General features: G+C 65.5%; 8 protein-coding genes across 8 annotated transcripts; 3 read left to right on the top strand and 5 right to left on the bottom strand.

The window, feature by feature from the left end:
• Positions 1-744: 744 nt before the first annotated feature.
• Positions 745-2,452, bottom strand: MICPUCDRAFT_53349 (uncharacterized protein; the record flags this gene model as incomplete). The annotated part of the gene is made up of 2 exons (XM_003063516.1): positions 745-1,602; positions 1,775-2,452. The coding sequence occupies 2 exons, from the start codon at positions 2,450-2,452 to the stop codon at positions 745-747; spliced, it is 1,536 nt and encodes a 511-aa protein (XP_003063562.1).
• Positions 2,453-3,425: 973 nt separating this feature from the next.
• MICPUCDRAFT_5085 (uncharacterized protein) lies at positions 3,426-5,305 on the top strand (the record flags this gene model as incomplete). Its single annotated transcript, XM_003063709.1, has 5 exons — positions 3,426-3,530; positions 3,582-3,910; positions 4,598-4,669; positions 4,774-4,972; positions 5,096-5,305. Coding segments are annotated over 5 exons (915 nt in total), but the record flags the coding sequence as incomplete, so codon positions are not given.
• Positions 5,306-5,368: 63 nt separating this feature from the next.
• Positions 5,369-6,349, bottom strand: MICPUCDRAFT_65705 (uncharacterized protein; the record flags this gene model as incomplete). Its single annotated transcript, XM_003063515.1, has 1 exon — positions 5,369-6,349. One exon carries the CDS (start codon positions 6,347-6,349, stop codon positions 5,402-5,404), a length of 948 nt encoding a protein of 315 aa, XP_003063561.1. The 3' UTR covers positions 5,369-5,401.
• A 236-nt stretch (positions 6,350-6,585) lies between these two features.
• MICPUCDRAFT_65704 (uncharacterized protein) lies at positions 6,586-7,335 on the top strand (the record flags this gene model as incomplete). The annotated part of the gene is made up of 1 exon (XM_003063708.1): positions 6,586-7,335. One exon carries the CDS (start codon positions 6,586-6,588, stop codon positions 6,844-6,846), a length of 261 nt encoding a protein of 86 aa, XP_003063754.1. The 3' UTR covers positions 6,847-7,335.
• Positions 7,336-7,421: 86 nt separating this feature from the next.
• Positions 7,422-10,781, top strand: MICPUCDRAFT_36490 (uncharacterized protein; the record flags this gene model as incomplete). The annotated part of the gene is made up of 2 exons (XM_003063707.1): positions 7,422-7,604; positions 10,264-10,781. The coding sequence occupies 2 exons, from the start codon at positions 7,422-7,424 to the stop codon at positions 10,681-10,683; spliced, it is 603 nt and encodes a 200-aa protein (XP_003063753.1). The 3' UTR covers positions 10,684-10,781.
• Positions 10,782-10,877: 96 nt separating this feature from the next.
• On the bottom strand, positions 10,878-12,359 carry MICPUCDRAFT_65700 (uncharacterized protein; the record flags this gene model as incomplete). Its single annotated transcript, XM_003063514.1, has 1 exon — positions 10,878-12,359. The coding sequence occupies one exon, from the start codon at positions 12,357-12,359 to the stop codon at positions 10,878-10,880; it is 1,482 nt and encodes a 493-aa protein (XP_003063560.1).
• Positions 12,360-12,662: 303 nt separating this feature from the next.
• On the bottom strand, positions 12,663-13,908 carry MICPUCDRAFT_65699 (uncharacterized protein; the record flags this gene model as incomplete). Its single annotated transcript, XM_003063513.1, has 2 exons — positions 12,663-13,254; positions 13,439-13,908. 2 exons carry the CDS (start codon positions 13,906-13,908, stop codon positions 12,663-12,665), a joined length of 1,062 nt encoding a protein of 353 aa, XP_003063559.1.
• A 65-nt stretch (positions 13,909-13,973) lies between these two features.
• Positions 13,974-14,279, bottom strand: MICPUCDRAFT_53342 (uncharacterized protein; the record flags this gene model as incomplete). The annotated part of the gene is made up of 1 exon (XM_003063512.1): positions 13,974-14,279. The coding sequence occupies one exon, from the start codon at positions 14,277-14,279 to the stop codon at positions 13,974-13,976; it is 306 nt and encodes a 101-aa protein (XP_003063558.1).
• Positions 14,280-14,327: the final 48 nt, after the last annotated feature.

The raw sequence follows: 14,327 nt of genomic DNA, 5'->3' as shown, positions 1-14,327 counted from the left end.
GACCATGGGTACGGAAAAACTCTCCGACCGCGGCCGGCCGCGGCGCGTCCGCGGCCACTCCCGGAGCGTCGCGCCGGAGAACGAGCGCCCGTCGGTCGCGGCGGCGGCGCTCTCGCTCGACGATGACGGCACCCAGACGATCTCCCTCAGCGCGACGTTGACTTTCATCCGACACTTTGGTGGTTCTTCTTCGTCTCCGACAGTTTCCGACAGTACGTCCGACAGGATCCCCGCGTGCGGATCTCGCCGCGCGAAGACGCACGCCGCGCCGGAGTCGCGGAGGACGTGCGACAGCTCTCGAGACACCAAGTGCGTGTTGAGGTTCAACACGCACGCGCCCACGGACGCGCACGCGTAGTGAAGGATCATGACCTGGAGTGGATATGGTGTGTATAATATAGTGTGACGTGGAGGGTCGTGATTGGTGAGCGCGCGAGCAGATTTGATTTGATGACGCGTGAAATCGATCCGAACCCATCGCGGGGAAAACCAAACGAAACGGGAACGGGAACGAACGCGCCTCGACGCTGTTGAGGAGGAGAACGCCGACGCGGTCTCTCGGACGGACTCGCAGGACGTTCACGAGGAACGACGCCAGCGACGCCGCCGCGTCCGCGAGGGCGGCGTACGTGAAGACGAGGTCGCCGCGCGGCGGGATCGGTCGGTCGCCGTCGCCGTCGCCGTCGCCGTCGTAATTTTTCGCTCCCCGGTCGTCGCCGTCGCCTGCGTGGGTGAAGCGATCGGTCAGTCGAACGTCTTACCGGTCGAACGTTGAAAGGGAAGCGCGGGTGAAGAGTGACGACGGGCGAAGTCCTTAAGGAACGGCGTGCACCACGCGAACGGGGTCGTATGGGAAGCAGTCTCACCTCCGCCGTCGCCGCGGACGTCCACCGCGGCGAGCTTAGCGTCTCCGTGCGCGCACGCCGCGCGCGCGAGGAACGTGTGAAGCTTCGCGTGGTCGATGCTCACGCCGTGGGCGGCGAAAACGCTGCTGCTGCGGCCGTTTCCGTTTCCTCCAAAACTAACGCCATTCACGGTGCCGTTATGAAGAAGGACTCGACGCGCGGCGCGCGACGCGTCCGAGTACCCGCGGAACGCGACCGCGCCGACGGGGATTTCGTCGCCGTCGTCGTCCGCCGCCGCACGTTTGAATGATGACGTGGCTGAATATTCGTCTGCTGACGTGTCAAGACCAAGGCCGACGACGCGTACGGGGTGGATGATCGTCACCGCGACGATATCTCCGGGCCCGGGCGGCGGCGACGCGTCGGACGCGTCGTCCGTCGGCGCCGGCGCCGGCGCCCGCCCGCGAGAAGAAAAAAACGTCCACCGCCGCTTTTTATTCGCCGGCGGCTCTCGCGGCGAGGAGACACGCGTCCGTCGCTGATTGGGTCCGCGTTTGTTTGCGACGCCGGTGTCTTCACCGATAGCGAACGAGCTCACGAGCAGCAGCTCACGCGTGACGACGTCCTCCGCGGCGACGGACGCGAAGTGAACGACCTTCCCTCCCGAACCTCCGAACGAGGAAGAAGATCCGAACGAAGATCCCCCAAACGCGTCCGCGCGTTTGTATCCCCCGAGCTCAGAGGCGTGAGGGCCGTTCTATACAAGCGAAAGTCGGGGTGGAGTTCAAAGGCATCAGTTGGAGTTGAAAGGCGCCGAGGGCGGGGATTGAATGGGATGGGTGGGCGGAGAGATGCGACGGCAAAAGTCCTTAAGGATCGGCGTCCACCTCGCCAACGCGGTCGTATGGGGACCAGTGTATAGAACGCACCTGATCGTCGCGCGAGACGAGCTCCTCCGCGGCGTGGCCCTCGAGCGCGAGGCGCGCGAGCGCGAGCGCGTTCGCCTCCGTCGCGGGATCTCGATCACCGCGATGGTCTTCGAGCGGCGCGACGTGAGGGACGACGACGCGCAGCGCGTGCGCGGGTTCGATTCGGATCTCGCCGCCGCCGCCGCCGCCGCCGCCGCCGCCGCCGCCGCGTCGCGCCGCCGCGAGCGCCTCGTTCGCGATGCGTATCGGCAGCTGCGTCACCTCCAGCGGCGTCGCGTCCGCCTCGAGGGTCACGAACGGCGGCATCGACGTGAAGGAGGAAGCGGTCGAGGCGGCGTTTGGGTAGGGGGTTCCTCGGCGTCGAACAACACGAGCACGTTCTCCACCTTGACCATCGAACGTCGGGTGGATTTCAAAGGCGTCAGTTGGAGTTGAAAGGCGTCGAGGTCGGGGATTGAAAGCGAGGGGTAGGCGGAGAGATGCGCCGGGCAAAGTCCTTAAGGAACGGCGTTCACCACGCCAACGCCGTCGTATGGGAACCAGTGTATCGAACGCACCTTGAGCGCCGGCGGCGTCTTCGCCCGCGTCTTCGCCCACGTCGCCGCCGCGGACGAGCGCGTCGCGGACGTCGTCGACGTACCGCGTCACCGCCGCGGACACCTTCTCCGGCGTCGTCATCGCGGACACCTCCGCGTCTTCGTCGTCGTCGTCGGAGGCGGCCGCGGGGAGCGGCGTGAGGACAACCGCGTTCGGGAGGTGCGTCAGCGCGTCCCCGACGACGACGTGCTGCCGCGACGCGCTTCTTCGGGGTAGCTGTGATGGGGTAGTAACGCTCGCGTCCAATGCGTTTTCGTTGTCGTCGTCGTCGCGGCGGACGCAGCCGCGCGCGAGGGAGGAGAGCGCGCATCCGCGCGGGGGTCGCTGCGGCGAGGAGGGGGGACGGGGGGAAGGGAGCGCGCGCGCGTCGTGAGGAGGAGGAAGGGACGAGCGAGCTTGCTAGAGAGGAAAAAAGCCACTCAAACGCGGGCTCTGGTCGCGCGCGCGAACCAACCTCGGCGTTCGTCGCGCGCGCGGCGGCGTCAATGCCGCCGGCGCCGGCGGCGCGCGCGCGCTTCGGTCGAGGGGCTGGCATGCGCACGAACGAGTGGCGCGCGCGCGGGTCCATGAACGGGCGGGGGGCGGGGGCGACGCGCGGCGCACTTCGTGTTTGCGCGCGACGCCTCGCGGCGCGCGCGCGCCGCGACGCGAGGCGTCGCGCCGCGCGCGTCGAACGGGGACGGCGGCGGAGCTGAGGCGGTTTCTCGATTCGTCGCTCGCGCGGCGCGGGGGGGGCGCGGCGCGACAGCGCGGCGCGCCTCTCGAGGCGGGAGACCAGAGGGCGTCCGCTTGTGCGCGCCGATACGAGCTGAGTTTTTCTCACAGCAGCGGTCGTTCGTTTACTCTGCGTTTACTGAGGGCCATTCCATACAGAACACCGGTCAGTTGAAAGGGGATGCGATCAAATGTTGAAACCGAGCGGTGGGTGAAAAACGTTTGCATAGAACGCACCTGAACCTCGCACCTGAGTCGACGCTGAGATCAACAACCTCACTCGTCGCCGCGCGTCGTGCCCGCCGCGGGCATGACGGACGCGACCTCCTCCCCCCCGACGGTGACGTCGCTGACCGTCTACCCCGTGAAATCCTGCGGCGGCGTCTCGCTGCAGTCCGCGCGCGTCTCCGCCACCGGCCTCCTCTTCGACCGCGCGTGGATGGTCGTGCTCGCCCCGAGGACGAAGAAATCTCCGTGCGCAAGAGACGGAAGAAAGCGATCGGCGACTCCGCGCGCCGCGTCGATGTTCGTGTCCCAGCGCACGGACCCGAAGCTCGCGCTCGTGCGCGCGACGCTCCCGGAGGAGATCTCGAGGGAGGACTGGGACGGCGAGTCCCTGCGCGACGACGCGAAGATGACGCTGCGCGCGGAAGGGATGGCGTCGCGGCTCGAGATTTCGTTACTGTGCGAGAAGCCGTTGCGGAGAGTCTCCGTGGGCGTGTGGGAGTGGGTCGGCGTCGCGGGGGACGAGGGCGACGCCGCCGCGGCGTGGTTCAGCGAGCTCTTAGGGAAGAGCGTGCGGCTCGTGAGGTGGTTAGGGGACGGGTCGTTGCCGAGGGCGGCGATCGAATCCGCGCGCGGCGTCGGCGGCGGCGGCGGCGGCGCGGTTGAGGCGCGTTCTGTTGTACACTGGTTCCCATACGACCCCGTTCGCGTGGTGAACGCCGATCCTTAAGGACTTTTGCCGCGAGCGTTTCTCTCCGCCCAGGGTCCCTCGCTTTCAATCCCGACACACCGCGACGCCTTTCAACTCCATCTGACGCCTTTCAACTCAACCCCGCAGCGCTCGGCGAAGGAGAAGGCGCTCGTCGGCGCGCTCGCCGCGTTCGCCGCCGCGGCCGCGCTGCGGGTCCCGGACGCGAAGGTCAACCTCCTCGCGGGGTTTCTCGCGTCCTCGGGCGCGAACGAACTCTCGCGCAGACGGCGGGAGAGATTAAGGCGCGTTCGCATTCACACCGGTCCCCGTACGACCGCGTCGGCGCGGTGAACGCCGTTCCTTGAGGACGGACTTTTGCCGCGAGCGTCTCTCCGCCCAGGGTCCCATACACTGGTCCCCATACGACCGCGTCGGCGTGGTGAACGCCGATCCTTAAGGACTTTGCCCGTCGTCTCTCTCCGTCCAGGGTCCCTCGCTTTCAATCCCGACACACCTCGACGCCTTTCAACTCCGCTTCTGACGCCTATCAACTCCACCCCGACGTTCGTTCGCTCGTATGGACCCTCGACCCGAAGACGAGACGCCGCGGCGACGCCGTCGCGGCCGACGGATCCGGAGTTCGCCCCCGACGCGGCGTCCGCGTTCAGGTGCGTTCTATGCAAACGTTTTTCACCCATCCATCGGTTTCAACATTTGATCGCTCCCCCTTTCAACTGACCGATGAACATTTTTTGTATGGAACGACTCTCAGCGACGGGTTCCCGATCCTGATCGCGTCCGAGGGGTCGCTTCGCGCGTTGAACGACGGTCTGAAAGCGAAGAACGAGCCCGCGGTGCCGATGAACCGGTTTCGACCGAACGTCGTCTTCGACGGCGTGGACGCGTTCGACGAGGACGCGTACGCCGACGTCGTCGTCCGCGGCGGCGGCGGCGGCGGCGGCTCTATGCGCGTTCAGTCGGGTGAAACAGCTGGCGATGTTCACGACGACGATAGAAGTAGGGACGCCGCCGCACGACAAATGAATACGAAAAATAACGGCGGCGGTAAAGGCGTTACGTTGCGGTTCGTGAAGCCCTGCGCGCGGTGCGTGATGCCGAGCGTGGACCAAGACTCGGGCGCGCGCGGCGGGTTGGACGCTTCGCCGTTGCCGACGCTGGGGGAGATGCGGAGCGGCGAGAAGCTCGGATTCCGCGCGAAGTGGGCGGACGAGAAGTACTTCGGGTGGAACGTCGTGACGGACGACGTCGGGGAGGTGATCAGAGTAGGCGACGCGATCGAGCTCGGCGCGAGACGACGTTTCGACGCCTCCTGACTACTCGTATCGTCGACGAGATGAAACTTACGTATACATCCGATGGATTCCACTACAGTAATTAGACTAATTCGGGGCTTGGTAGTTCCCCAGCTTCAGACGCGTCTGCCCTAACAGCAGCTCGCTCTCGCGCTCCGTCGCCCCCAACCTGAGCTCCTCTAAGAGTTCCGGGTTGATCTCCCCTAAGCTCTCCTTCGAAATCACGGAACACTTCACCGTCTCGGAGACGGCGCGCACGGAAGCGCTTCGAGGCGCCGACGGCCCCGGGGTCAACAACGACATCTCGCCGATGACGTCGCCGGGACCTCGTCGCGCGATCAACGCGTTGATGCTGTGCGGCGATCGGATCACTCGCAGGTCATCGAAGACGTCGTCCGCGATCGTCATTGCGTCGTCGTCGCGTCGTTTAGGGTCGGAATCGGACGGTTCGCGCGTCGTCGCCGGGGAGGCGTTTTTTCCGCCGAGGCAGCACGAAAAAAATCCAAGTCCTCCTCCTCCGCCGCCGCGACTCTTCTTCTTCTTCTTCTTCTTCTTCTTCTTCTTCGACTCCTCCTCTCTCTTCCCGGCGGCGTTCTCTCTCTCGTCGTCGCGCGCGTTCCGCTCTTCCGATGCGGGGGTCTCCTCTTCCGCGACGTTCATCATCGCCATGGACATGATGTCGTCGTCGAAGTGGTCGTCCTCGTCTTCTTCTTCCTCCTTTTCGTCGCCGCCGCCGCCGGCGCCGCCGCCGCCCCCGGCCGCCCTCCTCTTCGTCACGACCTCGACCTCGCCCTCCTCGATGTAAAACATCTCGCTGCTCCCGCGCTCACCTTGCCGGACTAAGTACTCCCCTCTCTTGAACGTCCGCGCGGTCGCAGCCTTTTGCGCGAAGAACGACTCGACCGAAAACGACGCGTTCCCGACGTCGCCGATTGACGCGAGGACATCCGCGGAGGTGACCGAATTCCGCGCGCTCGCGTCGTGCGTCACCCGCAGCGGCTGCTTTCCGTTCTTCGTGACCCACGGGTGCTCCATGACCTGCGAAAGCGTCGCGCGCGTCTTCGGGTTCTTATCCAGGATCTTCTCGAGGAGGTCGAGCAGCGACGGCGCGAGCTTCGCGCCCTTCGGAACCTGCGTCAGGTCGTTCCGTGATTTCGAAAAAAGTTCACGCGTCCGTCGGTCAGTTGAAAGGGGACGCGAGCGAGGGTTGAACCCGATGGACGGGTGAAAAAGGAACGAACGAACGTGAGCTCACACAATTAAACGATGCGATGCACGCACCCGCATCGAGTCTTCGCGGACGCGTCGCGCCACCTCCTCCGCGGACGCGCCCGGGAACGGCACGACGCCGCAAACTTGGGGCCGTTCCATACAAGCGATTGTCGGGGTGGAGTTCAAAGGCGTCAGGTGGAGCTGAAAGGCGTCGAGGGCGGGCGTTGAAAGCGCGGGGTGGGCGGAGAGAGACGACGGCAAAAGTCCTTAAGGATCGGCGTCCACCACGCCGACGGGGTCGTATGGGAACCAGTGTATAGAACGCACCTTGGTAGAAGAGACACACGCCGAGCGACCACACGTCGCACGCTTTCGCGTCGACGCCTCCTCCTTTCCCGTCGCAATCGGCGGAGTCTTCCTCGGCCTCGGCGGCGAGCTCGCGCGCGGCGACGTCGGTTTCGAACCCCGGTTTCGAACCCGAGCGGCTCGGTTTCAAGATGGGTTTCAAATCTTTCTCAAAGTACGCCGCCGCAGCCGCAGCGGCTTCGCGGGTCGCGACCAACTCCGGCGCGACGAACGCGGGCGTGCCGACGCCGCCAGTCAAGTTTCCCTTCTTCGACCCGTCGAACAGCTCGCTGACCCCAAAGTCCGTGATTTTCACCGTGCCGTCAGTCTTTTTAAGCAGGTTGTCCGGTTTCAAGTCGCGATGCGCGACGCCGTTGGCGTGAAGAAAACTTAACCCGACGCACGTCTCGCGGAAATACCGCAACGCCACCTCCTCGCTCTGTGGTTTAGTGACACACACGTGGAATAAAACGATTGGGTGTGGTTAGATGAGATGATGACGTGTAACGTCACGTGGTCGTAACATGCGCAAAGGGAGGACACGCGTCATATGAATGACGACGAACGGGGTGGCGAACGCCAAAACGAATATGACGAAAACCAAAACAGCGCGCACCATGCGGCCGCCGTCGTAAGCAGCCGGCTCGTACACCACCCCACCCGGCACGTACTCCAGCGCGAGGAATATGTACTTCCCGACGTCGTCGTCGATGACCTCGTACAGACGCACGACGTTCGGGTGTATGAGCTTCTTCATGATGGCGATCTCGCGCTTCACCGCGTCGTTCCCGGCGACCGAGGGCGCGCCTGCGGGCGACGTGTTCAGTCGAGGGCGTACACGTGTCAGTAACGCGTGCACGTGATTGGTTGATAGAGTGTATACGTGTAAACATAATAACGTGCGGCTGGCGGGGAACGCACCCGCGGCGCCGCCGCCGCGAACGACCGACGCGTATTTACGCCGCAGAAGCTTGCGGTTGATGCACTTCAACGCGCACATTCGGTTCGTCTTCGTGTTGAGGCACAGCTTCACCTGATGCGAGGGCGATGTGATTGGCCGAGGGCGTACACGTGTCAGTATCTCGTGCACGTGATTGGTCGGTTGATGAAGAGAGCGAGCGAGCGAGCGAGAGAGCGAGAGCGCGAGGAGAAAGCGCCCGTCCGTCGAGCGGGTCGCGCAGTGCATCGTTCATCGTTCGTCGTCGTTCGGAGGAAGAATTCTTGGTTCGGAATTCGGCACCGCGCACCTTGCCGAACGCGCCCTGCCCTAGGTCTTTGATGACGACGTACTGATTCAAGTACGCGTTCCCTCTCCCGTCGCTCCTCAGGACGATCCTGTTCGTGTTCACAAAGTCCGACGCCGCGAACGAGCCGTCGCGGAGCGCGCTCACGCGCGCGCTCGCCGCGGCGCCGCTTCCGACGGAGACGCGTCGCGACCCCGCCGGGGGACGCCGCGCGTCGCCGCCGCCGCCGCCGCCGCCCGCGTCGCTCCCCTCGACGATGACGTCCGCGGACGCGAACGTGACGGACGTCCGCCGCTCCGCGCGCTTTGCGTCGTCGCCGGGCGCGGTCATGGCCCCCGCCGCGGCCGCGGGCGCGTCGTCGTCTGTCCGCATCGTGTGTCATACCACTGCTGTCATTCGACGCTCGAAGCGGTCTCCCGGAGATCTCTCGAGGGTGAAACCGAACGGCCGCGCGGGGTGAAAAATTCCGGCGACCGATGCACTCGACCGATGCACTCGACCGATGCACTCGATGAAACGCTGATCGATGAAACTAATCTCCTCAAGCGCGGCCGCGTCAGCACGTCACGGGAATCCACTTTATCCGCGTCGGCATTGTCTCTCCGCGACGCGCTTTCCCCCGACCGACGCCGCCATGACCTCGCTCGCCACGGTCGCGTCGTTCGCGACGCCAGCCGCCTCGACACGCGGGCACCCTTCGACCACGCGCCGCGCGCCGTGGCGTCGTCCCGTCTCGCGCGGGACGACCGTCGTAACGCGCGCGGCGACCGCGGAGGAGCTCGAGGAAAGATTGCGACAAAAAGAAGACCAGATTCACGAGCTCCGAAACGAGCTCGACCTTCAGGCGCGTTCTATCTCACACTGGTTCCCATACGACCGCGCTGGCGTGGTGAACGCCGATCCTTAAGGACTTTGCCCGGCGCATCTCTCCGCCCACACCACGCTTTCAATCCCGACACACCTCGACGCCTTTCAACTCCAACTGACTGACGCCTTTCAACTCCACCCCGACGTTCGCTCGTATGGAATGGCCCTCAGATCGCGGCGCTTCAAGACGTGAACAACGTCATTCAAGCGGCGCGCGAGAAGGAACAGGAGGCGTGGCGTAAAGTGCACGACACCGAGGCGAAGTACCAGGAGGGCGGCGACCTCATGAAAGAGCTGGAGGCTGTCCGTCGCGAGCGCGACGAGCGCCAGGCCAACGTCAACGAGCTCCAGGGCAAGATCAGGCGCGTTCTACGAGTATACACTGGTCCCCATACGACCCCGTCGGCGTGGTGAACGCCGATCCTTAAGGACTTTTGCCGGCGCATCTCTCCGCTCATCCTTCGCTTTCAATCCCCGACCGCGACGCCTTTCAACTCCAACTGACGCCTTTCAACTCCACCCCGACGTTCATTCGTTCGCTCGTACGGAACGGCCCTCATCAGCGAGCTGACCGAATCGGTGCAAAAGAAGGAGTGGTACCTCGGCGAGCGCACCGCGGAGCGCGACAAGGCGTACGAGGAGAAGGACAGGGAGCTGAAGAAGGCGTGGGCGGAGAAGGACGAGGCGCTGAAGAAGAAGGAGGAGGAGCTCAAGGCGCAGCTGAAGAACAAAGGCGCGCTCTTTCCGTACAGTACACTGGTTTTGGTTTCCGTACGACTCCGTACGCCGCGACGACGCCTTTCAACTCCACTCCTGACGCCTTTGAAATCCCCCCATCCCATCCACCCCGAACGACGACCCTGCTTTTGACCACCCTCATCAGAGAACGAGCTCAACGCGAAGCTTCGCGAGAAGGAGAAGGAAGTCGCGACGGCGCTCGAAAAGCTCGAACGCGCGTCGCACGCGGAAGCCGCGGCGAAGCAGGCGCTCGTGGAGAACGCCGCGGAGATGGCGGCCGCGACCGGGGCGGACCCGGACAGCGCGTCCAAGGCGGCGTTGGACGCGATTCAACACGCGGACGCCAAGGTGGACGTCGCGAAGAAGATGACCGAACTCGAGGGCGAGAAGAAGGAAGAGGCGCGGCGACGCAAACGGGCGGAACAGGAGGCGGAGCGATCGAAGCCGCCGAGCGCGTTCACCGGCTACGTCTCGCCGTACGTCGCGAAAGAAGTCATCGTGCAGACGATGCCGACGCCCGGCGATATCGACGGCATCGACGAGAGGCTGTGGGTCCCGCAGACGGAGACGATCTCGTTCCATCCGTTACTCTTCAACGTGAGCAACGGGTACTACGTTAACCTCTTGCGCGTGAAGGGCGCGGGGGTGCTCTCGAGGCATAAACACCCCGGGGCGGTGCACGGCTGGGTGTTACGAGGCGAGTGGAGGTACCTCGAGCACGACTGGGTCGCGAAGGAAGGGAGCTACGTGTTCGAGCCGCCGGGGGAGACGCACACGCTCGTGGTTCCGGAAGGGTGCGACGAGATGATCACGATGTTTCACGTGCAGGGGTCGTTGAATTACTGCGACGAACGCGGGGACGTGATCAAGTCCGAGGACGTGTTCGATAAGCTCGACATGGCGCGGAAGCACTACGAGAGCGTCGGCTTGGGCGCGAGCTACGTGGACAACTTCGTGCGGTGATTCTTTAAGACTAACTACATAAGCGTAGTTAGTACGAAGGTAGTAGTGTATGCGTTGCGGTTTGGTCGTGCTTGTAACATAAGGTATCATGACAAGGTTGATTCGGTTCGCTCTTCGCGCGGGTCCCCCCCTCTATCGTAGTATGTACAGCGGCGGCGGTTAAGGCGGCGGCGCGTTCGCGTGCCTTCGGTCGTTTAGCGCGCGAAGTTCTCCTTGAGCGCCGCGCGCGAGCCCCGCGCGGCGCGCCCCGCCTTGCCCTTCGCGGCGGCGGGCTCCTCCTCCTCCTCCTCCTCCGTCGCGTCGATCTCTTCGGGCGGCGGCGTCGTCTCCTTCTCCTTAGCATCCGCCGCCTTGACCGCTTTCGTCGTCGGGATGAGCGCGACGCCGCTGACGCCGTCGGCGACGCCCAGCTCTCGACTCCGCGACAACGCCTCGCACTCCGCCATCACCGCCGCCGTCGTCGCCTCCTCGGCGTCCTCCGCGGTCGTCGTCGCGTCGTCCTCCGTCTCTTCGTCCGCCGCGAATAACAACTGCTTCATCGCGCGCGCGACGTTCGTCGACGCGACGTTTAAATCCTTCGCCGCGGTTTTCTCCGCGACGCGCGCCGCGCACAGCTTGACGGCGACGCTAGCGTGCGCCAACGCGGTTCTCTCCGAGCTCGCGCGTCCGTCGAGGACGCACCCGTGCGCGGCAACCTTCGCGAGCGCGCCGACGTACGCCTTGGACAGCGTCTTCTCCGCGGTCGTCGCGTACAGCGACGTCGGTCGAAGCGTCACCGCGAGTGCCTCCTTGAGGAGAGACGCGATCAACACTTCGCCGCGCGCCGTCGCGGCGGGTCTGAATCCGTTCATACCGAGTTGAAAGGCGTCGAGTTGAAAGGCGTCAGATGGAGTTGAAAGGCGTCGTGGGCGGGGATTGAAAGCGAGGGGTGGGCGCAGAGATGTGCCGGGCGAAGTCCTTAAGGATCGGCGTTCACCACGCGATCGGGGTCGTATGGGAACCAGTGTGAAGAAGAACGCGCCTGACTTGTCCGGGGGCGGTCTTCGCCGACGCTGACGTTGACGTCGTGTCCTCCGTGACGTCGTCGGATACCGCGGCGGTCGCGGCGATTGAGGCGGCCATCTCGACGACGGGCGCGCACGCCGTGAGGAGGTGGACGAGGTAGTTCGCCACCTTGGCGACCCCCTTCTGCTTCGCCGCGGCGCGCAGCGTCGGCAGCGCGGCGTCTGAGACGAGCCTCCTTCTGTCCTCCGGCCCGGACGCGAGCGCGGGGAAGAAAACCGCGAGGCACTGCGCGAGCCTCGGCCGCGATCGCGCGTCGACCGCGAAATAGGTTCGCAGCAGTTTTGAAACCACCGCGGGCGCGGACGCGAACGCGGCGGCGCCGCGTCGGAGGCAGAGCTTCGCGAGCGCCTCCGCGGCGGCGGTGCCGACGCAACTCTCCGCCTCCGCCTCCGCGGCGATTTTACCGCCGCTGACGTCCACGCCGAGGTCGTCGTCGCCGAGCGAGGGGTTGGAGGAATAGCGCTCCTCCGCGGCGGCGACGGCGGCGGCGTCCACCGCCGCGTCGGCGTCGTCGAGCGCGGAGAGAAACGCCCTCTCGAGCGGCGCCGCCGCGTCGTCGTCGTCGCCGTCGAAATCGGAAGAATCTTCCGCGCCAGCCGCGCCATTGCCATCGCCGCCGTTCAGGGCGTCCAGCGTCGCCGGGCCAAAGATGAGCGCGAGGTCGCCGAGCGCCTTCGCCGCCGCGCACTTCACCGTCGCCGCATCCTTCGCGAGCGCGGCTCTCAAAATCTTGACGCACTCCGCCGACGGCTTGGCGCCGTTCACGACGCACAACAACCCGCAGCACGTGATCGCCTCCTTCCGCACCGCGCGCGACTGGAGTTGAAAGGCGTCAGATGGAGTTGAAAGGGAACGAGGGCGGGGATTGAAAGCGAGGGACCCTGGGCGGAGAGAAACGCCGGGTGGAAAAGTCCTTAAGGATCGGCGTTCACCACGCCAACGGGGTCGTACGGGGACCAGTGTATGGGACGCACCTCGTGCGTCACGCCCGGGCGCACGAGCGTCTCCATGAGCGCCTCGGACGCGGTCGTCGACAGCGCATTCCTCGGGAGGTTTTCCAGGAGCAGCGTCGCGAGGAAGAGCGCCTGCGCGTGCGCCTTTTCGTCGTCGCCGTCGCGCGCGCGCAACGCGTCGGCGGCTTCGAGAACGCTCGCCGTCGCCGCCGCGTTGGAGCCGTGCGCCATCTTCGCGGTCGCGACCAGCGCGCGCTCCCACGCGCCGTCGCCGCCGTGCGCGTGCGACGACACCGCGCCGGCGACGTCGTCGAACGTCGCGTCGTCCGCGGCGGCGGGTTTCGCGGCGAGCTCGGCGGCGACCAGAGATATCGCGCCGCGCCGCGTCGCGCCGTCCGCGAGATCCACGAGCGACAGCAGCGGCAGGAGCTGCCTCGCGACAAACTTCGCGCCCATCTTGGCGTGGCTCGCGATGAGCGCGAGGAGCGCGGACGCCTCCGCCGGGAGCGCGGACTCGAGCGCGTCGAGTTTCTCCCCCGCGACGGCGGCTGAGGGCCGTTCCATACAAGCGAACGTCGGGGTGGAGTTGAAAGGCGTCAGATGGAGTTGAAAGGCGTCGAGGGCGGGTATTGAAAGCGAGGGGTGGGCGGAGAGATGCGCCGGGAAAAGTCCTTAAGGATCGGCGTCCACCACGCCAACGCGGTCGTATGGGGACCAGTGTATAGAACGCGCCTGAGACGACTTGGTTTTGGCCAACCGCCGTCGCCGCGTCTGAGCCGCTCGCGCCCGCGGCGGCGGCGAGCGACTGGCAAATCACGCGCCAGTACACCGCCGCCTCCGGGGTCATCGGCGGCGCGTCCGCGGCGCGGCGGAGGCCGCCGCCGGGCGCGGTGCCCTCCGCGACGGACGCGGCGATCACCGCGGGTTTAATTCGACGGCACGCGATGAGCTCGGCGACGATCGCGTCGGCGACGTCTTCGTGCGTTTCCGCATCCACCGCCGCGAGGAGCGCGAGGACGTCGCCCTCGAACGCGTCGAGCCACCGCTTGATCATGTCGACCGCGGCGGCGCGGACGTTCGGGGAGCGGTCCGCGAGGCCGCGGCGCGCCGCCGTCGCGCGCAGCGCGATGGACACCGCCGCCACCGGCACCTTTGACGTCGTCGCGGGGTGGAGTTGAAAGGCGTCAGAAGCGGAGTTGAAAGGCATCGAGACCGGTGTGTCGGGATTGAAAGCGAGGGACCCTGGGCGCAGAGAAACGACAGGAAAAGTCCTTAAGGAATGGCGTTCACCACGCGAACGGGGTCGTATGGGGACCAGTGTGAGGTAGAACGCGCCTTTGACGTCATCGCGAGAAACGCGACGCGGCGGACATCCTCCGACGCGTCGCGCGTGCGCTCCACGACGAACGGGATCGTGTAATCGGAGATGGCGAGCGAGCCCAGGATCGCCTTGCGCGTGTCCTTGTTCTTCTCCGCGCTTAGCAGCGTGATGAACGCCTTCGTGATGGCGTCTTCGCTGAAATCGCCGGCTTCGCCTCCGTCTTGCAGCCGCGAGAGCGCCCTGGCGGGTCGTTCCATACGAGCGAACGTCGGGGTGGAGTTCAAAGGCGTCAGTTGGCGTTGAAA

Source organism: Micromonas pusilla (genome assembly GCF_000151265.4).
Source record: "Micromonas pusilla CCMP1545 genomic scaffold MICPUCscaffold_15, whole genome shotgun sequence".
Lineage (NCBI taxonomy): Eukaryota > Viridiplantae > Chlorophyta > Mamiellophyceae > Mamiellales > Mamiellaceae > Micromonas > Micromonas pusilla.
This window is presented reverse-complemented; position numbering and strand designations above follow the sequence as displayed.